Source organism: Crocodylus siamensis, chromosome 11, assembly GCF_052110815.1.
Source record: "Crocodylus siamensis isolate JL-2025a chromosome 11, ASM5211081v1, whole genome shotgun sequence".
Lineage (NCBI taxonomy): Eukaryota > Metazoa > Chordata > Crocodylia > Crocodylidae > Crocodylus > Crocodylus siamensis.
Genome location: NC_143405.1, coordinates 28,663,949 through 28,688,479, shown reverse-complemented (window position 1 = coordinate 28,688,479; position 24,531 = coordinate 28,663,949). Strand labels below are relative to the sequence as shown.

Sequence of the window (24,531 nt, the reverse complement as noted above, 5' to 3'; positions counted from 1 at the left end):
CTTTTTTCCTAAAGTTGAGTCAATAAAGTGTCAAAAAAGCCCCACTAAAGCACTCAATCTATACAGATGTTGGGAGAGCCAGGTCTAACTAATGCAATACCTCTTCTGGGCCTGTGCTGGGTTCGGTGCAGGAGTGCACTGAGTGTAAATGCCATTTTTTGATTTTTTTTTTTAACTTCTGCAAGCAGCTTATGTACCAGGTTGTTGCTAGCAATGACTTACATACATCTCTGACTGGTTTCAGTAGGTTCTTATTTTTGCTCTTCTCAAACCTTGATTTAAACCAATACTTCTACCCATCTCTGATTTCCCAGTATTATTCTGCTCATTAAAACAAAACAGCATTTGATCTACAGAATGATACATCTTAACAGAGATTGTTAGATCAACTCACCTAGGACTCCCATTTGGACTAATTTTGCATTGTGAAGTCATGTCACAGTAAAACCGCTGACACTCACTAATAAAGAAGCAGCCTGCTGAAGGAGTTAGGCTGCTCATTCCAGGTTTACACACGCAAGACGACTAAGGAAAGAAAAGTCAGATGGTTATAATCTTGCATTGATATAACAGCTTTTATCCAAGTACAGATTAGTCTAACTTAGATTTTCCAAGCATAACACCTTTGTTCGATGCAATTTATACAATTATTTTTCTGATTTCTGCTGGCATATACAAGTGCATCACACAATTCTTCATCTTACCCTCCCTGGACCTTGATAAATACAGAGTGTAGATGTTTCAGGGCAGCCTCCATTATTATTAATGCAGGGATTGATTGGTTGACATATTTCCCCATCTCCTTGATAACCATCTTTGCAGGTGCACTCATACTTTAAAGGTCCAAGAACTTTACAGTTGGCTAATGGGGAACATGGTGATGAAGCACAAGGATCTTGAACTGTATGTGAAAGGAAGAGAGAAGGCACAGATTTCAAACCAACATATAAAGTCATACAGTAGAAACTGATTAATCCAAAATGGATGGAGGATGCAAAATTTATTCAAGTATAAAGAAAAAAATATACTAATTTCAAACAAAGGAGATTATTTCTGAAGATGGATTTGGATAAATGAGACTTACAGTCATTTCATATTAAAACTATAAAAATTAAAGAGAGAGGGACCAGAAATAAATTTGGATCTGCTTCTGAACTTTCACTTCTTTTTGAGGAGGATCTGAAACTAAATTTTTGTTTCATTATCTACTTAAGGTCACTTGAAACTTGATATTGGAAATCATGCCCCTTGAGATATAAACATAAATTACTATGGTAGTACTTTTCATTATTGGAAAATGCAATTAATAAAATTAAAATTTAGTTTGAGTAAGAGAAATCACACTATCCATTTATGGTAGAAGGTAATCTCTGAGGCTAGGTACAGATGTTACACTTAAAACATGTTAAGTGTGCAGGAAGTGCTCTAAAGCCATAACAGAGGAGATGTTCATGGTACTTAAACCACTTTAAAAATAGTGGATCCCACTCTAATGGCACTTTTACAAATGCTCCAGGGGCAGGAGGGGGGCACTTTAATTAGAGTGGCTCCGAGAGCCACTCTAATTAAAGCTCCGCAGTATCTTGCATATTAGAGTCCCCAGGCTTCAAAACAGTGGCAGAGGCACTTAAACTAAAGCTCGTTAGTAGGAGTGTTGTCCCCTCCCCCTCCCTACCTTTTGACTGCTGTAGCCAGAATTTGCTAAGCCAGAAACTGGGGGTGGGGGGAAGAAAAAGCTCCTCAGCCCCATGGACCTGGGCTGGCCCTCTCCTAAGAGGCCAGCCAGCAAACTGGGAGGGAAGCCCGCACAGCATGGGGGGCTCCCTTTCCCCACAGGCCCTAGTTCCTAGCACAGTGAAAAGCTGGCCAGGCAGCTTGCCATTGTTGGGAGGCTGAGGGAAGAGAGCCCTCCAGGTCTACCACACAGACCTGGCCTGCCCACCCCAGACCCTAGCCAGCAAGCTGTGGGGGTCTGCCCTCCAAGAAGGGGGGTCCCTTTCCCCCCACACTAGCCTCATGACAGCTGCAGCCAGGGGCTGCTCAGACAGCTTTTCACCGTTTGGAACTGAGGTTGGTGGGGAAGGGAGCCCCGCGTGCGGCTAGGGGCCTCCCCCACAGCTTTCTGGCTGGGGTCTGGGAGCAGGGTGTGGCACGGGGGCTCCCTTCCCCTCCCAGCCTCTTTTCTTGGCACAGTGAAGAGCCAGCCAGGCAGCCCTGCAGTGCAACTCCTGGCTATATTTGTCATGCAGCTGGGGCAAGGGAAGGGAAAGGGAGCCTGCTGCCATGCAGATGTGGCCCAGCCCCATGTGAGATCCCAAACAGTAAGCTGCTGGGGTGGGGCAGCCTCCTGGGAGGCATATAGGAGCACTCTCCACCTGCTGGTCTTGGCCAGAGCAGGCAGACACTTAGCCCTCCCCACTGAATGGCAAATGTCTCTTTGGTTCATACCCACTCTAACTGAAAGCACTGCAAGTAAAGTGCAACAGAGCAATTCTGCCAGGGGCTTTTTGAATGTCTGTACTTAGCCTAAGGTGCCCCCCCTGCCCTAACTAGTTCAGAAAAGCATGATCTTTCATAGGTAGCAATCTACTTCATCAGCTGCTATCCATTTCTGAAATGTAACACCGACGTGGTAAAAAGTAGTTGCTGTTAAAATTCCAATTTTGCTGTTAAAATCCCATCATCTGAAACTAACACCTCTCCAAGCACAACAACCAAGCATCATTTTGACACACTGGTCTAGTATGGACCCTAAGAGACAGGTACTTTTATGTTCCAGGTTACCATAAACTGAGAGATCATAATGAGGTAAAACTTTAATCGATCATCTCTTTATTATATGATCATTTATATGGAACTGACTAACCTTTAACAATCCTGTCTCAGCATTACACTCCCACACCACACCAGTGCAAGAAGTAATCACAATAAACTCTTGGTAGCAGGGGCCAAGTGCTGAGGTTATTCCTCTGAATTCCCTGAGCACTCTCATTCACTGCAGGGCACCCCTTTACACAGTTCTGCCCAAGCGAAGGACTTACCGCATGTGGAGGAAGAGGGGTGCAGCACTGTTTGGTGCATCATTGTTATCTCTTTGCCACATGAATCTAGGCACAGGGGATTTTTCTGAATCTCTGACTAGGATGGGGTTTTTACCTTGGCACGTGCTCCCAACCTTACTATACCCTGGACTGCAGTCACATATTGCTACTCCAGCCTTTACCACACACTGGCTTTTGGGTTCACAAGTCAATTCTCTGCAAAGGGGTAGTTCTGAAATCACAAAAGAAAGGTAGGTCTCACTCAGGTATGCTAGATGCCTTAGGAAAATATAACTTGCTACATGAAAATGTGAAAAATATATTTATATTGTTTCATCATCATCATCATTATTATATCCAAAGGTCCCAAAGTGACATTGGGACCCAGTCTATTAGGCAACAAGGATATCAAACATGGATAGCAAGAAACATTCTTTACACCAAAGAATGTAAAGCCTAAATAGACAAGCCAAACAACTTATACAAAAAACAAGAAAGCATCATGTTTACTCAAATTCAAGATGACCCTGAATATAAGACAATTCCCCAGTAATTAGATTCCATATATGGAAAATTTATAAATTGTCCAGGTATAGAATCTAAGTATATGAATGGCTGTCTTAAATTCATTCCCCCTCACCCCACAACTATTACAGCTGGGAAAGCAGTGAGTTAGGGGGTTAAGTGACTGGGGGCATCAGGCAAACTCTTTTTACCCTCTACTCCCCACCTTCTCCCCCCTGAAACCTTACTGTCCCTTCTAAACCTGCACCTCCCACCTCCAGCTCCCCACAGCCTCTGTCTCTTCCCTCCCTACTCCTCAGTCTCTGCCTCTTTCGCTCCTCCGCTCCCCAGTCACTGTTTCCTCTGGCAGCAAAGCAGGAGGATGCACAGCCCCTGCTGACCATGCAGAAGTGTTGGCACTGTTGGTTCGCCAGGCAGATGACATGCTCATGCCTGGGAAGGACTCTAGCACCAGCTGAGCTGCATCTGACAGTAAGAGTGGGGAGGAGGCAGCAGAGGGGGGCACAGAATCGTCAGAGGGCAAGTGGAGGGGGCAGGTTGGCTGCTGTGGGTCTGACTCTGGCCCCGACCTGGGCTCAGGGCCAGAGTCAGAGCTGCAGCAGCCACCTGCCCCCTCCCACCCTTTCTTTGTATACAAATCTAAGATGAGGGGTTTTTCTCCCCATGCTGATTTCAGGGAAACCTCATCTTCGATTCAAGTAAATATAGTATTGAGCCAATTTACAGAGGGGGGAAATAAGGCATAGAAAGTTTGTGTGACTTGCACAGGACCACAGAAAAAACCTGTTGTAGAGTGGGGGAATGAATCCTAGCTCTCCCATGTCCTAGTCCAATTCCTATATCACAAAACTATCCTTGTTGTAGATTTCCATCCCCTCTTCCTTTTGAGCTATAAATAACAAGTCTTTTTCATAATTGGATTGTAACTGTCAACATATACCTTGATGACACTTGGGACCAGTGTATCCTCCGTAGCAGGTACAGCTTCCATTACCAGTGATACCATGGTTGCAGACACCATGCTGACAATCACACACTGCAAGAGAAACCCACATAAGTATAGCATTAGGAGTTGTTTGGAACAGACTGGGCTCTTGAGATGTATCTGCTAGATACAGCAGTAGGAATATAATTTCCTTTTTTTCCAAAACCTCCGAAGGTTCTGGAATATAGATATAAAGGGCATTGAATGATGGGATTATAGGATTTTAAAATTGCTTTCTTTGAGATCACAGTTGGGAAAAACTGATCATTGCTAAGCAAAAGACTGTAATGATTTTTTGTTTGTTCAATATGGGAACATTGGGCATGTAACTGTATGTCATATTGGTGAACCTACGTTCAGCACAATTAAATTCATCGATCCTACAGGCCTGACTTTCATATGTATGCATCTTCACAGATGCACAAAGCCACCTTTTCAGAGGTTGGAAGTAGATAAGCAAAAACAGCATTTATAAAGCCACTGTGCCTACGTGTGGGATTTAATTAATTTAATACAATTCCCACATTTCAGATCTCATTGGGTTAAAGTCTCAGTATTTGGCAAATGTACCAAACCAGCCTAATGATCCATAAAGAGGTTTGAAAAATATTAGAGGCAGTTATAACTGGGTGCATCTACACGATCCTTTACTGTGCAGTAGCACAGTTTACTGTGCAGCAAGCATGTGTGTCTACATGTGCACACACTTACTATGCAGAAAACTTCACTAATCACAAGTAAATTTGCTACTTCCAAATGCAAGTAGCAAATTTCAATTTCCTTGCAATGAGTTACTACGCAGTAGCACTCATGTAGAAGCCTGATTGGGAGTACATTTGCTCCCAGTCAGCTAGTCACCAGGGGGCAGGAGATAGCTCCCTGTCCTCGGGAGCTGCCTGCTGTTGGGGTGGGCGCTGCAACCGGGGCCTGAGTGGGGACTATATCTCCCTGCCCTGGCAGCAGGGAGCTCCAAGCCCCCTGCTCTGAGATCACAATCAGGGAGTGGAGGGTGGGAGATCCTTATCTGCCAGGACTTGCTCTGCAGGCTAGTGCATGGAGCTGGCACTGGGAGATAAAGATCTCCTATAGCCACCCCATCACCGGTCCTGCAGTCACGAAGCTGGAACTGGGAGATAAGGATCTTCTAGCTCTGACCCAGCACTGGCCCTACGACCACAGGGCTGGCATTAGGAGCTCCCTACTGGTGGGGGCTGGGCACCCTGTCCCCCTTCAGTTTGCTTTCATTAGCGGCAAATCTGTTCCCACATCCCTGCACATGTAGATGCCTGCCCGGGAGCATTTAGTCACAAGTAGTTTACTCATGAGTAAATTGCTCCTGGATCTAATACATGTGTAGACACACTCACTATCTGGTGGCAGTACCTGCTTCCACACTTGATCAGGCTTTATATACTAACCCTTCCACTGCATTCACTTTGCTCTACATCATGATTTTTCTTTGCAGGTTAGTCAGATTGTTCATCATCCCTACCTGATTGACAGTCAGGGCCAAACACAGTCTCATCCCGACAATTTTGACAGGCAAAGCCACTATATCTTTCCTAAATGGACCAAAACAATTAGTCAAATGTTATTTTCTTACATTATCACTCAGTTCAAGCTGCTAACTAATAATTGATTTTTCTCTTCACCTCCTCTTTATTATCTGTTTTCAATTTAAATGACACAACTTAAAAACTGATCTTTCTAGTGCCCTATGATTTGCCCATGTGATGGAGAGAACAATTTATTTAACAGATAAAAACCATGCATGATTGCACTAATGAGCAAACAGCGAACAATCGTGGCAAATCCTGAACAAAATGTCTTATCATGACTAGAAGCTTAATTTCTGTCTTGAAGGCCTGCTTCAAAGTTTGTTAAAGCCAATGGGTTAACTCTATTGACTCAACCGGGTTTTTGGATCAGACCTTAAATAAAGTTTGGTCCAATATCTTTTTAGTCTTAGCTGTACTGATAAAAATAAACCCAGTTTGAGTTTTTGTCTGGTATTCTTTAGATCCTTGGAAAAGGAAGAGATGCAATTTGTTGTCATCTTTTCTCTAGATTATAGGCTTGAACACTAAGTAAAGGGTGAGCAGACTCTATGATCCTCACTGTGTATGGGTGATTTTTTTTATTAATATATTAGACTGCTTATGTTTTGGGAGCCAGTTGGTTACATAAGGTATGGGTAGAGATAGCTAAGCAACTGCAGGTTTCATTTCTGAAGCAGAAGCAAGCACTTCACATGGCTCTGATGTTGTGTGTTAATTTGTCCCTTCTCTGAGGAGAGCTGCTATATGACAATTTACAGTCTTGTATCCTGTTCCTACAAAGCTTGTAGTAAAGGATAGTGCTGGCCTGAAATGATAAGAGCCCCCTGCTATATCGGATCAAGGCTTTTGCACCTTTTGAGTTGTGGAGGATACATATGAGGGACAGCATGCTGGCATGAGGGTGGATAGGTGGAAAGTCTGGGATAGATGGAAAGTCTGAGGAAGAAAAACAGTCCTTTTCTCCTTGAACGCCATAACCAAGATAATCAAAATGGGTGGAGCAACCAACCAATCCTGATCCCTAGAGCATACTATGCAGGATACACTCCTCTTGATCCATTGCACTTCATTTCTAAAAAAAACTTGGTAGTCCTAACAGAACAGCCACATTACACAAACACATTCTCTGTGGCCTCAAAATAAACTAGCACACAGACCCTTGCAGGTAAAGATCATCCTTCTAATGGGAGGTAACAAGCACCATGCATGAGGATGGAGGGTAGATACAGGACAAAGGTGTGGACACAACTCTGGATGTTGCTAATCCAGACTGCTTGACCTTTTGTTTGCTAGAATGCCCTAGTGGATCTGAAAATCCTTGCAGTGGTCATGGGACAATTTTTGGATGGTATGACAGGGAATGGAATCTGCATCAGTGAAGTCATGTGATATATAATGATCACTTCATTGACAAAGAGCAGAAGACCTGGATCACATCGTAAGAGAAAAAGGAGAGAAAGAAAAATACACCTTTTGGGACTGCAGGACTTAATACTGTTTACAACTTCAGATTTTCCCTTAACAAAATGGAGGTAAAATTACATTAGCTTTATAATTTCTCCCAGCAGCATGGCGGATATAGACAACCCAGTCATGGCTAAAACAACTGCAACTATTTAGGTGTATCACATGATGTATAATTATTGCCAAAGAGAAAGATATGGGTAAAAAAGGTCCTGTCCCTTTAAGGATGCAAAACATCTGGGCTTCATTCATCTAAAGCAAAACAAAGCTTACTGCCCTTGACATGATACCTCCTATCCCTGCTTCTCAATGAGCCCTCCCAATTCAACTCACTTTTCAGCAGTATGTGCCTTGGATGCAGTGTACAGGAGGATTAATTAGTCCTTTATGGCTGGCTCTGCCCTCCTACCTTGCAAATCCTTATATTCATATTAAAGCATCATATTAAAGCACTGTCTAGCCTGAGGGTTAGCTCCTTTGCTGCTAGCACCTGAACTGGATCTATATACACCCATTTTGTGAAATTATGTTACCTTCATGATACATCATATACTGACCTCACAGATGCAGGTTCCATTCTGTGTTATACCATCCAAACAGGTCCCATGGCCACTGCAAGGATTTTCAGATCCACCGGGGCATTCTAGCAAACAAAAGGACAGGCCTGGATTAAGAAAATCAATACTTGTCCCTCACCTTTGTCCTTTATTAATCCTCTACCCCCATGTTCATCCTTGTTACTGCAAACAAAGGACTTAGAAACAATGACGTCTCTGCCTCCTTATCTAAAAAAAAACCTATACAGGCCCAGCCATGGAGTTCCATCAGTGTTGGATTTGGCATTGTGTATAAGCAGAGAAGTACTCTGCTAGATCATAAATAGCCTCAAATTTTGTATTATAATATAAAAAAAAAATCAACCCAAACAGCTAATGGTAAAAATAAACAAACACATACATTCTAGATAGTTGTAATTAACTTAGCTCAATGGGGACCGAGGACATTCAAACTCTTTGCAGGATCTGGCCATTATTTTTGACCCTGTTAATACCAAGAAAAATTCTTAGAGTTTTCAGACAGATATTCAGAAGTCACTCATTTGTGGTGTTTGAGATCGTGGAAGATATACTTGTCAGAGGACCTGCAGTACCCTCTTGACTTCAAAGAACTGCACGTCAACGGCACTTTGAAAAACAAGCTCTCAGGGTTGCCCTATGGTGACGTTTTTATTGCAAGGCATGTACTGCTGAATGTAACAGCAAAAGTAACCACCCATACTGCATTATACATGTGGCACACAGTTATTTTTAGCGGCTACTTCAGGGAGCACGCCGCTACGGTGAAGTAGCTGCTGGTCACACTTAGACACCCATGGCCACATCATCATAGCACGTCGCTACAGCAACCTAGCGTCCCGTGTAGACATGCCCTCAGTGTCTCAGGATAGGTCCCCTGTCTTGAAAATGTTCTGCCTGTCATTTTGTCCCTGATGAGTATTCATATAACCCAGGCCTCAAAGTATGCTAGAAAGCTCTCTACCATGCTCCTCCTCCCCACAAATTAGTGAGGGTTTTTTTCAGTTTTCAAGTGGACTGGCAAAAGTATCAAAATTTTATTTTGTGGCTTGATGGTTCAGCTTCTTGACTTCACCAGAATCAACAAATATTACAGTAACAACATCAGGAAGTGAAGCAAACATTCCCCAATTTATATAGTTTACTTTGAAATTCAGTCAAATATTTAGATTGCAGCTCATAGTGAAAATAAGCAGACTTAAAAGTGACAGAAAAGCTGCCAATTTTAAAGTACACATGGAGGTAGGGACTTAACACCTGGAAAGAACTCTCTCTCTCTCTCTCTTTGGAAACTTAAAAAAGCAACCACTTATTTTTTCAAAATATTCTTTTAACTAGAGTAACTTCCACACAACAGAGTTATGCTAGGAGACAAACCTCATAAGTATTCAAATAACATGAAAGGGAAAAGTTCTTTCCCCAAGAATTTCATGTCTTCCTAGATAGACGTTGGAGATCTTGAGATTGAATGTGTGCCTGGGAAGTATAAATAAAAATCCTCAAAATGAAGCACATCTCTGGAAGAAACTGGCCAGACTGGTAACTCTATGGCACCATTTTAAAGTGCCTTATCTTAGCAATGGTGGGAAGGACAGGTATAGAATGGAAGAACATACCATAGCACTCAGTGCCCCAGAACCCTGGACAGCATTTTTTCTCTTCAATTTCCTTCTTACACGTATGACTGCACCCAGGCAGAGAAAGGGTGTCTTCTCCCAGCTTTACTGTGTATCTTAAATAGAAAAATCTAAGATTAATTATTATAAAAAAACAGTGTGGAAACCAACCTATTCTATATGGATCAGAGGTCAAAGTGAGAGGGTATCAAAGCTGGTTTCTGATCAGTACCAAGTAAACTGTGTGAGAAGCCTACCACAGTAATATAAGGAGTGCAATATACTCTTCTAAAGAATGGGCACACAACATGCTATACCCAATAACTCAGGGATGGGCAAAACGGTGGATCCTGCTAGCAGCCAGACTACATTTCCCAGCAGCCCCACTCCCATTTCAGATATGTGGGGAGCCGGAGGAAAAGTAAGGGCAATGTTGGACCCCTGCTAAACCAGATGGGGTAACTGACAACTGACACCCAGGAAAAAGCCAACCTATTAAATAGGTACTTTGCGTCAGTCTTTCATCAGTCCCATGGGACGCCCATGCCTGCTATGGGACAGGGAGATCCGGGTGATGGGGATCCCCTACCCTCCATCAATGCTGACCTCGTGAAGGAACACCTTGAGAAGCTGGATACCTTCAAGTCAGCTGGCCCTGACAATCTGCACCCCAGGGTACTCAAGGAGCTGGCGAGCGTCATAGCCCAGCCCCTGGCACAGATCTTTGAAAACTCCCGGCGCTCTGGTGTAGTGCCCGAAGACTGGAAGAAGGCCAATGTGGTGCCGATCTTCAAGAAAGGGAGGAGAGTGGATCCGGCTAACTACTGGCCCATTAGCCTGACTTCTATCCTGGGGAAGATCTTAGAAAAGTTTATTAAGGAGGCCATCCTTGAGGGACTGGCCCAGGCTAACATTCTAAGAGATAGCCAGCATGGGTTTGTTGCGGGTAGGTCTTGTTTGACCAATCCCATTTCCTTCTATGACCAGGTGACCTATCACCTGGACAAGGGAGAAGAGATTGATGTCATATATCTTGACTTCAAAAAAGCTTTTGATCTGGTATCCATGATCACCTCTTGGCCAAACTGGCCAGTTGTGGCCTTGGCTCCACCACGATCTGCTGGGTGGGAAACTGGCTCCATGGTTGGACCCAGGGGATTGTAATTGATGGCAGTCACTCATCATGGTGCCCCGTGACCAGTGGGGTCCCTCAAGGCTCTGTCCTGGGACCCATACTGTTCAACATCTTCATTAACGATGTGGACATTGGAGTCAGGAGTGGACTGGCCAAGTTTGCCGATGACACCAAACTTTGGGGCAAAGCATCCACGCTCCACACCAGAAGATAGGCGGGTGATCCAGGCTGACCTGGACAAGCTCAGCAAGTGGGCGGACGAGAACCTCATGGTGTTTAACACCGATAAATGCAAGGTTCTCCACCATGGGAGGAAAAACCTGCAGCACCCTTATAGGCTCGGCAGTGCTACATTGGTTAGCACTACAGAAGAAAGAGACTTGGGGGTCATCATTGACCACAAGATGAACATGAGCCTCCAATGCGATGCTGCAGCTAGTAAAGCGACCAAAATGCTGGCGTGCATCCACAGATGCTTCTCGAGCAAATCCCGGGACATCATTCTCCCCTTGTACTCGGCCTTGGTGAGGCCGCAGCTGGAGTACTGCGTCCAGTTTTGGGATTCACAATTCAAATAGGATGTGGAGAAGCTTGAGAGAGTCCAGAGGAGAGCCACGCGCATGATCAGAGGTCAGGAAAACAGATCTTACGATGACAGACTGAGAGGCATGGGACTCTTTAGCCTGGAAAAGCGCAGGCTCAGGGGTGATCTGATGGCCACCTATAAGTTTATCAGGGGTGACCACCAGGATCTGGGGGAACATCTGTTCACCAGAGCGCCCCAAGGGATAACGAGGTCGAACGGTCACAAACTCCTGCAAGACCGTTTCAGGCTGGACATAAGGAAGAATTTCTTTACTGTCCGAGCCCCCGAGGTCTGGAACAGTCTGCCAGCGGAGGTGGTTCAAGCACCTACACTGAACACCTTCAAGAGTAAATTGGATGCTTATCTTGCTGGGATCCTATGACCCCAGCTGACTTCCTGCCCTTTGGGCAGGGGGCTGGACTCGATGATCTCCCGAGGTTCCTTCCAGCCCTAATGTCTATGAAATCTATGAAATGTCACTGCAGGCAGTTGCCATGGAGATGCCAAGAGCAGTGGGGCTGTAATAGCACAGAGCCAGGGTTTCCAGGGAGACCAGCCCCAGCAGAGCTGGCAGGGCACATGGCTGGGTTGAGAGTTGCTCAAGGGCTGGGACTAAGATTTTGCAGCAGTGACAGCATGGTTCAGAGCTCAGGAAGATCCACAATCTGCTGCCTGCACACCCCTGCCCTACATAAACAAGTACTAAGTGACTGCAAAGTAGTTGCACCAAAAAATAGCTATTTCATGATGCTGACTGCATAGTAGCTCATGATTACTGTGCAGTAGTGTCACACTTCCTGCCCTGCACTGCTACTGCACAGCAGTCACAGGCTACTGTGCACTCAGCATCTCATGTAGGCGTGGCAAGGAAGAAAATTAAGAATCATTTACAATTATATACTACAGATTATGTGAAACCAGGCAGTAAATGATATTTCAAATAGAGATGCACTGATACATTGGTCCTTATCAAATTGGCACCAATAAAAGGAAAATTGAGATTATCAGCAATCTGCTTTTTTGGCTAATGTGGCCAGTAATAATGCCAATAAACGCTGTATGCATGTGCACAGCCAGGAGTGCATCCCAGCAGCTTGGAGAGGAGCATCCAGCTGCTAAGTCTGTGGTGGGGAAGGGGTATGGGGGAGGGAAGGGGCATGGTGGGGGCAGATTGAGGCCCCCATGGTGAGGGAGGGAGTGGGGTTGGAACAGGGACAGGCACTAAACAGGTGGGGAGGGACAGGGCATGGGATGGAGCTGTAAATGGTTTGTCTACAGCCACGGGGCAGGTGGGGGGCAGTTCCCAGCCACTGCATGCACTCCCAGAGGAAGCATGAGGGGCACGTGCCCCCTGGATCTGTGCATGGGACAAGAGCAGGCTGCCTTCTGGGGGCTGGGGATCGTACCAGGTTCTTTTCAGCAGGTTGTAGGGGAGGGCTGGACTGGGGCTGCACTTGGGGCAGGTGAGGTGGGCAGTGCCAGTGCTGGGGGAGGGGCTACAGGAGTGCTATGGTGTGACTGTAGCCCCCCCATAGCCACCCCCCAGTGTTGCTGTTGCCCACCCTTCCTGCCCCAAATGCAGCCCTGGTCCACTCTGGCTGTTTAGTGCCTGCCCCTGCGCCTGCCCCTGCGCCTGCCCCTGCCCCAGCCCCAGCCCCAGCTCCAGCCTCATTCCCTCCCTCACTGCGGAGGCCTTAATCTGCCCTCCCTATGCCCCTTCCCTCCACCATTTCCCTTCCCCCCACAAACTTACCAGCTGGACTCTGCTCTCCAAGCTGCTGGGCTGCATATTGGCAATCAGATTGCTGTCGGCCAATATGGCTTGTTAATAATTGGCCATTAATATTGGCCCAAAAAATCTTTATCAGTGCATCCCTAATTTCAAAGGACTCAGATAAAGGTGAGATTCATGTGAAATATCTTAGACCAGTATTTCAACTCAGTGGGTGAGTCTACATGTGCAACTAATTCCAAGCAATAAATTCTGGAGCAGATTGAGCTGGAGTAAACTACTCCAGGTGCAGCATCTACATGTGGGCCTGGGACATCAGCAATTTGAGCTGGGGTGAAGAAGGGCTGCTCCCATCCTGCTCTGCCCTGGATTCTGGGTGGTAGCGTTTGGCGGTGAAAAGGCTGGCTGTGGTATGAGGGTGCTGAAAGTGTGGAGCTGTGGGTCTAGGTAGCAGGCAGAAGTCTAGCCCCCTGCTGCTTGGGCTAATTAGGCACAATTTATGCCTGCAGTCAACATCTATACATGCATTTAATTACAGTTAATTACCTTACTGTAAGACAGTACTATCCCTGTACTATCTTATGGCAGTGTTAATTTGTTTACTGCAGCCTAATGCTGTAGTATGTGTAGATGGTGACGCTTTACTGTGGAGCTAATTAGTCTACTCCAAAGTAAAGCTCATGTGTAGATGCAGTCAGTAACACTCAAAGTTCCATAGGCCCTTGCAGATAAATAAAAGAATGCATAAATTATAACAGATCAGGCCTTACAGGAAGGAGAAATTGATTTGGGACAGTGAGTCGAATCACCAAATTGAATCATTCTCCCCCGAATCGGCCAAATCTGAATCCAAAGCAAATACTAGCCACTTCGCACAGGCCTAATAGCTATTATTAAAATGTTTCCACCTGGAAGAAAACAGTAGATAATGGAGCAACATATTAACCGTTTAAGTTCACTGTTCAATAAATTAATAGATAATAATCTCCTGCCATACCAGGAAAGACTGAAAAGGCTAGGACTCTTCAGTCTCAAAAGGAGAAGACTAAGGGGGGATATCATAGAGGTTATGGAATCATGAAGGGTGTGAACAAAGTGAATAGGGAACTGTTATTCACTAAATCCGAAAATACTAGAACTAGAGGGCACACACTGAAATTAAAATAAAACAGGTTTAAAACTAACAAGAGAAAGTACTTTTTAACATAGCATATAGTTAAATTGTGGAACTATTACTACAGAAGCTTATAGAGGCAGATAGTATAGCCTGGTTCAAAAGGGACTAGAGAAATTCATGGATAACAGATCCACTAATAGCTATTAAACTAAATAGTCATGTGTATATCCTCTGGAATCTCTAAACCAATGATGATGGATGTGATGAAAGGTATGACAAGGGATAGCTCACCCCACATATACCCTATTCAAAGGCTCTCCCTCTAAAACATCAACTACTTCCACTGTCAGTGTGAAAATACTTGATTAGATGGACCATTGGATGACCCACTATGACACCATTTATGTTATGTTCTATTTTTGTTAGATTTCTTGGTAAACCTATTTTTCTTTCACCATTTTTCCATTGTAGCTAAGCTGGAGAAATGTATTCAGCTCAGTAGAATAAGGGTAGAAAACACAAGAAAAAGCATATAATATAAATGATAATGAGGGTTAAAAGTTCAAAGGCAATATTGATATTCTTTTAGCTGCAAGAGCAGGATACTAGGCATAACATGCTCATTGTTTCTATTTCTGTTTTTGCTGCTGACTCAGTGCATGACTTTGGGCAAATCACATAGGACAAAGGTTTCAGATTTTTGGGCCTACCATTAAATATCAGTCCTGCAATTTATTTGAGTGTGCATAATCTTGCCAGTGGAAATTTGCAGAGGTGTAACTAGCAAGGTTTGAATGTGGCCAAGCTCTACTGGAGAGCAGTAGAAGTCAGGAGTGCAGGGGAAGTGATACTGAGTGTGGAGAGATGGGTTTTACTTGCCCCTGCTGCTGCTGCTGTGATGAAGTATGCCTGCCCTGCTATAGCAGCAGCACAGTGTCTGTGTACCCAGCTGCTGCTGCTTTTGCTAGAGTATGGACCAGGGGTGGGCAAAATATGGCTCGCAGACTGGATCTGGTTCACCATACAGCCTGCAGCGTCCCACACCCCCCCAAGGACTTGTGCCCTGCCCAGCCCTTCCACCCACAAGGGTGGGAGCGAGGCACCTACACCCATCCCGAACATATCCTTGCTCCCACCCCCATGGGCGGAAGGGCTGACCCCACCACCACAGGGCGGGGCTGCTGCTGCAGGCTTCCCTGGTGTCCTGCTCCCTCCAGGAAGCAGGTAGGGAAGCTGGGGGTGGGGCAGCAGCTGGGCAGGAGTGCAGAGCATGGGGATAGGGCTGGCTGCAGCATGGAGCCCATGGGCACGGCATAAGCGTGGAGCTTGGGTGGCCAGGGTGTGAGGGGGAGGGGGTATGCAGACCCCCCCACACACACTCCCCTCATGGTGCACAGGCTTGGCAGGCAGCAGGGGCAGCAGCGAGGGGGGGGGGGGGGCAGCTGCTTGGCATTGGTGCCTAGCTCCAGCCAGTACTGCAAGGAGTACAGCCCCCGCTGGGCCATTTGTTTCCCCGGAGCTCACACTTGAGACACATAGGAGGGAAGTCCCAGGCTCTGGAATGGGCTGGGGCAGGGAAAGCAACCAGCTCCAGTGCCTGGGGCTTTCCTCCTGTGCCCTGAGAGTGCAGGGAGTGCCAGGGAAACAGACAGGCTAGTGGAGGCTGGCTCCTCACTGTGATGAGCAGCGCTGGCCAGAGCCAGGCACCAGAGCCCCTGTCTGCTGCTGCACCATGACGGGAGTATGGGGGGCTCCCCACCCTCCTTCACACCCCACAAGCCACACACATACACAGATACATGTACCCCACCACAATGTTTTATGTCTTGACTACAGGAGAGGAAAGTGTGTTCCAGAGCTACACACCCACACCCCACAAACACCACATAACCCCCAACCTACCCTATGCCCCCCCACAGCCACACCCCCTCCCAAACTCCCCCCACACACCCACACACCATAGATACACCCCCACCACATACACACCTCAACCATACCTCGCCAGACAATATTAAAGAATAAGAATTTATTTTTGAGTTATTATGCAATCACCTGTATACACAGTACACCAACAAAAATCATGACAGATATTTTTTGTAATAAAATTAAAATATGTTATAGTAGGTGTTTGATTTTTAGTATATGATTTGGTTTTTTCTGTTTCTAAGATGGCAACTCATCCCCAGGCTCTCTCAGAGGTCGAGAGAGGCCTGGGCCACTTTCATATTTTGAGGCTCCCGGTATATTAAAAAAAAATTAATTCATAGTGCACTACAGGCAGTGTGGCCCGGTAATGGGACACAAGATTAAACTTGTATGATGAATGTCTTCTTCTTTCAATCCTGTCAGTGTATCTCTGTGTCTGCATGTATAACCTCATTTGGAGATAACGTCAAAAGTCTAAATTTGAGGCCCTCTGTGAATGAGAGGCCCAGGCCAAATGGCCCTCCTGGTCCCCCCTGTGATAGGCCCTGCTTACCCCTCCCTAAAGAAGTATTGGGGGGGGGCAAGGGGAGGGATTTCTGGTGGCAAAGGTCAGGGGTTAGGGGTAGGGCTTCTGATCTTAAGATGGTGGCTAGGGGTAGGGGCACCTGTCAAGGGGCAGGGCTACCTATGTGGCCCTCAACAGCTCACCAATCCTTGTTAAGCAGTCTTCCACCCAAAATAATTACCTGCCCCTGGCATAGACCATTCTGGCACTCCCACTATTTGGTGCCCAGGGCCGGTACCCCGCTTGACCACTTCAACTTATGCTATTGGGAATTTGCAAAGGTCTGTTCGTTTCAGAAACAAATTGAAGAATTAAGGCTGTTGTCGGTATTTGGACATCTAAATACAAAACGTCTCGATTATTCCCAACTTCTATCTGAACTGATTTGAATCAGTAGATTCTCATAACCTCTGAGAATAAGTTACTTTAAATTAGGTGCCTAAATATGGAGTTTGGCTTTATACGCTCTGCTTCTCTGAAATGAGAATACACCAGTTCCACAGATGAAGTTGTGAGGCTTAAGGAAATAATATTTGTAAATTTTTTTGAGTGTCAAATGAAAAATTCAAGCAGTATTACTATTATGCCCACATATATCAAGTGAGCATTAGTGTGCATGAAAAAAATATGCATTTCAAGCCACCTCTTCTTTGACCCCAAATAAAAGAGGAAGACTTCCAGTGGTAGGAACCAGCAATCTCTCTCTCCCATGATTTTTAAACAATGCAACCTCTTCCTAGGCAAATTCAGAAAAGCATGCCTTGAAATATTAGCAAACATGTATCTACTAATCTGTGATTGTATGCTTAGTACAAAACAGACATATAACACTGCATGCAAATCTTTACACTTCAACCTGAATAAGAAAGTTAGCTTACCTGCAGTTTCTCTCTCCTAGCCCCTGGGTGATCTTTATCCAGCCTTTGGGGCATGTCAGTTTTGAAGATGCAGCACAGGAAGTGCATGGAGTATTCGAAGTAAACATCATCTTCACATTGCATTGCATGGATCTTAACTTAAAAACATGTATGCAAACACCAGACATTATACATTTTAATAATATCTTGCCACTACATTTTTGCCTATATTTCCATTCATAATTCTACATGAATTCTACACATTTAAAAAAATAATAAGCATCATTAATTAAATTTGATCATTCACAATCATTCATCAATTGTACATGAGAACAAGCCTGTTTAACCTAATAACTGCAAAAGACATCTGGGTTTCCCTCACTTTATGCAGATTATTTATGTGTGAATTCACTCTTATGCAATCAGTTTTTTACCCTTTTTATACCAAAAAATTGTTATATGCAATGTAAATTTACTTTTATGTGACCAGTGTGATGGAAACCCACAGTCAACTGCCTTGTACAGTGCATTGTGGGAGTGATGCGTACCAAAATATAGTCTCCTGTCTGGATTTGTGCTCCTCACTTGTTGCCCGCGACACGTGTTTCTGTAGTTGCCATCCCCATTATAGTAACATTCTCCACCACCCTGTGCTTGTGTGTACTGGCTGCAGTTGATGAGTACCAAAATTGTCTTGTAAAAGTGGTAGAAATGGGTCAGTACAGTCAAGGTCTTGGAATGTATCCCTATTTGTTACATTGTAAAGTGAGTCCCCTTTATGCGGATTCAAGTTATGTGCCTTTTTCCAGGAATTCATGTACATCATAAAGCAAGGGAAACCTGTATTAGGGGGTTAGATATCAGGTGCAATTCCTACCATAGTCATGCCACAGATACAGTTCAATCATGAGTGATGTCATTATCATACGATGGTCTGAAAAGTGAGATGGTGATCTCAGTCCAGTTCCTAAGGAACAGATGTGGCTACCTGGCAGTTTTACAAGAAGGACTGGGGCAAAATATGGTTCATGGGCTAGATCTGGCCTGCCAATTGTTCTGACCTGTTGGTGCCCCACAACACTCCACATGGGGCCAAGTTCCACTCAGGACAGCCTGTATCACACTCCAGTCCACATCTACCCTCCACCTGCCCATGGCACTGCCCCAGCCCCAGCCCCAGACAGTGTGTACAGCTTCTTTGCAGGGCTGCCCCCGCCACTGGTGCAATTGCCCAGGTATTACTTGACTCCCCCCAGCCTCCAGCAGCTCTCTCCTCCTCCTCTTCTTCCTGCCCCTGCTGTGCCAGGGCTACTCCAGCCAGCAGGTAGCGTGGGGAAGCAGCAGTGGTGGGCAAAGGTGCACTGGGGAAGTTCCTGCCCCAGCACATGGGGCTTCAGCTCAAGCTCCCAGTCACCTTTCACCCACTCCACCTGCCCAATGTGATGAGCAACCACCTACGGCACCCAAGTGGCTGGAAGGAAGCTGTGTGCTCTGGCTGGGGTGGGGCCAAGGTTGGGGCCAGGGTGGTACCATTGGTGGATGCAGCATGGGCTGCCCTGGATGGGAACAGGCACAGCCCAGCCCCATGTGGAGTGCTGGGGAGGCAGCTGCACGTCAGATTTGGGGAGCAGGCTGCACCTGCACCCACACCTGCACATGCACCTGCACCACACTACCTGGGCAAGTTCTGCTGCATGCATCTCTTCTCCACTCCTCCCCCTCTCACTCCCAGCTGTCTTCAGGAGCCTAGGACGGGCTCAGTCCCCTCTCACACACGCACACCCCACAACACCCTCCCACCCAGCCCTACTGATTCACATTTACATTTTCCTCCCTTTTATTCCCAATTGAAAGAAGGTATAAAAGCCCAAGTCTCTTCTTATGACACTGGATACAAACAGGGTCTCTCTGCAGCCCAACAAATGGAAAAACTTGCCTCCCATGCCAGCAGCTGCTAGTAACCAGTGGGAATGTGAAGGTAAATCTGTTACCTTAAGACACTCTTTCACTGCAACATAGCAATTGAAGGCCAGAGGCTTGTATACCCTACTCCACCCCTCCATTTAGGTTGGCTTGAGCTCTACTAACTTTACTCAGCATGTTAGAATGTAATCTTACTGTTTCTTCCCTCTCTTTAATAGCTCCACAATGTGGATGAAAAGTCATGAGGTTTCTCCTTTCCATGGAGCATGACTGGCAATTCTCTATCAAGGCAATGGAAGAAAATGTGCAGCTATGAGGATGTACCCCACAGGCTGGAGATGCAGGTGAAAAGGGAAAAGTTAGGTCAGTGATTCTAAACCAGGGTGCCAGGACATCTTGGGGTGCTGTGAGATCTTTTGAAAGGTGCCACAGGAAGTGTGAGGCAATAAGTAGTTAAGGGCAGACTCAGACTCTCCCTGCCTAGCTGCTACCCCCAGCTCCCACTACCTGTCCCTTCTGTAAGGAGGTAAACCCTGTAATAAATTAGATTTTGGAATGGGGTGCTGTTTATTTCACAGAAGTTATGCAAGGGTGTCCAATGAGGGGTGCCTTGAATCTAAAAAAGTTGAGAACCACGGAACTAGGTGCTATCATTGTTTCATCTTTCCTTCCACCAGGCCTTGAAAAATCAGTTTGAAGTAGCTATTCAATATATTTTTGCCAAGTCTACGCAGGCTACAAAACACTTTCAGTTAAGTTTGTTATTGTATATCATTTTATTCCACCCAAATGCAGCTTTATTTTTTAATGTGGATGGAATGATGTTGCTCCATAGTTTCAGCTTTTTTCTTTGTGAAAAGTAAACCATGAATAGATCCTGTTTTCATGGAATTTTCCCTAACCCTAACCTCCCTGGAAATTGCCCAAGGTCTTGGGCTGTGTCCTGTCGTACCTTCCCCTTTTTCTACAGGAATACGTTTACATAAGCAGCAATAGCGGACAAAAAGGGAAGTAAGCATGCAAATGGGACGTGTTTAATGTACCTTCCCCTTCAGGAACTGGAAATTATTTTTTCTTGCTGATTTTGCTTTTAGGAAGGTGACAGAAGGTAAGAGGGGTCTGAATGTCAAGATTTGCTGCAGCCATGAGGGCCCAGGAAATATGCAAGAAGCAAGGTTTCTTTGGTAATATCCTTTACTGGACCAGCTGTATAACTGGGAAAGATGTTAGACAAGCTTTTGGGCACAAAGTGCCTTACACCCCCCCACTTTGTCTAGTCTATAAAGTACAAATCTACCCTGCCTTCTCCTTCTACATGGCTTCAGACTAATCAAAGATAACTTGCTTGCTTCTCACAAACTTTGGATATGCATTCAGGCACCCTCAAAGTTTGGAGAGGATAAAATTCAGACAGTGTTCTAAGTCAAAAATAGCCATAGCTCCAATGAGATGGAATTACTGGCAAGGTACAATGTGTGATAACTTGTATACTACTGGTTTTGCTATCAGTGGACAGTAGTGGGGGCACTGGTGATCAAGGTATAGAGAGGGCCTGCTCTACTTTGAAAGATGCAAAATTGCCCAGAAAACTGACAACCAGGAAGCAGGGTTGAAAAGACAGCAAATTCTAGAGTCCAGATTCTCCATGTCTTGAATTATATTGTCATTTACAGCTGCGTAGAGTGAGGTAGGTAGTTGTTTTAACCTGAAGTCAGGCAGAAAGCACTTAAGGTATCTGAGAGCATAGAGGGTGTACAATGCTACTTTTTTCATCTGATCTGGTAATATTTTTGTACTCACACTGCACTAAATCCCAGTGCTAAGCACAAAGAAGGGGAAATCAGATATTAGATGCTACAACAATTTCAGAACAAATGGGACTTTCTAGCCCTAAGACACTTTTTAGTCATGATAATCCTATAAAATATTTAGTTCTTCCAAAAATACATGATAACTTCACTGGAATAATTACTGATTCCAGGATTCTAAGCCTTTTTATTGTTGCCCAGATATTTCCCGTATCCACTGTATGAGCCAGCTCACAGATAGTATAGGAATGAGAATGTCCATATGCTGAAACTGGCACAGTGACTTTGGTAAGGAAGCTTCTGCCTCTCCTAATGAGAGGCTGCAGAGGCAAATGTGACCTCCATAGGAAGTCAGGCCAGCTCTCAGTGCTACGCTAATTTTGCCTCCATTGCAATACCTCATGGGTCACAACAGTGTTGCCAAAGCACAGGTTTGCCCAGGACACACCCTTCTACCTAATCTGTCCTTCCTTCTTTTGGCATTGCCTGGCCTGCTTTGCATGTACAGTCAACTCTGTGGCTGGCAAATAGGCCCCTTTAGTACTATCCCTTGCAAGGCTCTTATGCCCACCCCATGACTTATTTGCTCCAGCCAGAGTGAAACAAAATCAAGGTCAAATGTCTGCCCAAACCTAGATGGTCTGTTAGGCTGGCCTTGCCAGTTTGGGAGGCTAACATCTTTATACAAAAATGAATCAGGCTATTGTATTCTTTGTCCAAGTGGTTTTTTGCTCTTTTTTGTAAGCAACCTCTTTCTTCACCTAAGAGAAAAGAAATAACTAGCTCACAACATCTGTCTTCTCTCTCAACTTCCTCTACAGTGATCCTAGAGTGCTATTTATTTGCTTTCAATTGCTTCTTCACTATCTCCAGTTTCCTGAACATGGATGCAATTTCTGGATTAAATACACTGTTCTAGTTGTACAGTTCTCTTCTCAGTGATACTAACAGCTTGATATTTTAAGTGCATTTGTTTTTGATTCTGGGCCATAATCCTCAATGGTGATGTAAATTTTTGTTGCCTTCCATTGGACCCTCTCCAATTTGTCCACATGCTTTCTGTATTGAAGGGTCCAAAACTGGACACAGCACTTCTAATGTAGCCTCACACAGTACTCCAGGACCAAATAGAGAGAAAGAATCACTTCCCTCAATCTGCTGACAACATTCCTACTACTGTGGCCCTGGTATGCCATTAGCATTTTTTGCAACAAGGGCACAGTCTTGGCTCATATTCAGTTTACTGTCCACTGTAACCCCCAAGTCGTCTTCTGCAGAGTTGCTGCTTAGCCAGTCAGTCCCCAGCCTGCGTCAGTGCATAGGATTGTTCTGTTGTAAGTACAGGACTTTGCTTGTCCTTATCGAACCTCATAAGATTTCTTTTGGTCCACTCCTCCAATTTGTCGAGGTCTCTCTCAATCCTAGCCCTACCTTCAGGTATACCTACTACTCCCCACAGCTTGGTGTCATCTGCAAACTTGCTGAGGGTGCACCCTATCCCATCTTCCAGGTCATTGATGAAAATACTGAACAAACCTGACCCTAGGACCAACCCCTGAGGCACTCTATTTGATATCGGCTGCCAACTAGACATTGAGCCACTGACTACTCTGAATTTCATAACTGAGATGTATGAATGAAAACAAAAATCTCCAGAGAAATATATTACCCATCAGAACACTATCAACATTTTTTATGTCACATTAAGATGCTCACATACTATGTAGAGTACAGTACATTCACCTAGCTATATAGATCTATGTGCAAAATTAATTTTTAAATGCTGTGCCTATATAGCACTTACCAGGAACCAGAAAATAACTAATCATTATCTATCACCTAGCACCTGCAAGCAGCACTATGACAACAATCCAATATACAGGCAATGAGGGATATATATATATATTTAAGTAGAGAGATTGCGACCACATTTTTTAAAAGATTTATTGTAAAATCCTAGTTTTTTAACCTCTATAGTTCGATGCATGATCCTTTGAAGAAGCCATTTTTTATTCACCAAGGCAGTTGCTTGTCTGATATTAATAAATGATGATTCAGTAGTCAGCCTGTGGTGTATTTTTATCAGCAGGTTTGATGGATTCTAAAACTGTCTTTGATTCTAATTCTTTATAAGCAGGATATCTTTACAGTCTCATGTGGCTATGTAAAGGCTCATCGCTAAACCCCTTTATTGGGTCCAGAGTTGTCCTTAACCATTTTCAGGCCAAACTTTCAACACAATAACTTTTTTTTAAAAATTAGGAAATTCTACTAGATGTTTTGGGGCTTAATCTTGTCATGTGCCAAGCTCCCATGAAACCTATTGAAGCTAGTGAGAGTCAAAGATGCTCAGTTCTTTGTAGAATTGTGTCTATGGTTCTCAGCCATGACATGTCACTTGCATTCAGTACTATAATTTAGAATTTATTTAAGAGCCAAGCAAATTCCCTGTTCCTTAACTTTAGATATACAAAATAGACCACACACACAAGAAAAGTACCACATAGTCTATAGTTCTGAAACAAAGATTAGCAAACATACCTTCTGAGTCTGCCCTTCAGCGGTGGAAATGAAACTTGCTGTTAAGAGCAGAAACAATAAACCAGGAAGATGCATTTTCATGTAATAAGGAGAGAGCACTTTTCTTGAAGGGGGTGGTGATGGTGAAGAAGGCGATGCCATTTCTGTAAGAAAGGACTGCCTACCAAAAGTCAGATCCAAGAAAAAAAAGGAGTTAGAAGTAAATAAGGAAAAAACATTTTTGCTTTCCGACTCCAATATGAAGCAGGAGCTTCTGCTACTTTTAAATATTATTCATGAACTAATATCAGCTTTCTCTTTTGTTTTTTAAACACACACACACACACACACACACGCAAAAGCTTAATCCACAAGTGAAAGGTTTACTCAAAACAGGAACATCTATGGATTTCCTCCTACATATCAGTTCAAAACAGATGGAAGGAAATCCTTAGTTCTCAGCATATTGGAATGAAATATGTTAACTCTATCCTTAACTGGAGGCAATTTCAATGGGCCATCTACAAAAACGTAGAATCCACAATGGTAAATTATTTCAGTTTCATTGCTGATGTTAATGCACTCAGGTCATCTCAA

General features: G+C 44.6%; 1 protein-coding gene across 1 annotated transcript in view; it reads right to left on the bottom strand.

The window, feature by feature from the left end:
• STAB1 (stabilin 1) overlaps positions 1–24,257 on the bottom strand; it is a 217,488-nt gene extending 193,231 nt beyond the window's left edge. Inside the window, exons 1-9 of the mRNA XM_090022768.1 lie at positions 23,956–24,257; positions 17,705–17,841; positions 9,766–9,881; positions 8,132–8,217; positions 6,044–6,113; positions 4,507–4,602; positions 3,157–3,273; positions 705–901; positions 395–525 (exon numbers count right to left, since the gene is read on the bottom strand). Coding sequence (XP_089878894.1) covers positions 395–525; positions 705–901; positions 3,157–3,273; positions 4,507–4,602; positions 6,044–6,113; positions 8,132–8,217; positions 9,766–9,881; positions 17,705–17,841; positions 23,956–24,096 — 1,091 coding nt within the window. The 5' untranslated portion in view covers positions 24,097–24,257. The remainder of the gene's footprint in view (positions 1–394; positions 526–704; positions 902–3,156; positions 3,274–4,506; positions 4,603–6,043; positions 6,114–8,131; positions 8,218–9,765; positions 9,882–17,704; positions 17,842–23,955) is intronic.
• Between the last annotated feature and the right edge of the window lie 274 nt (positions 24,258–24,531).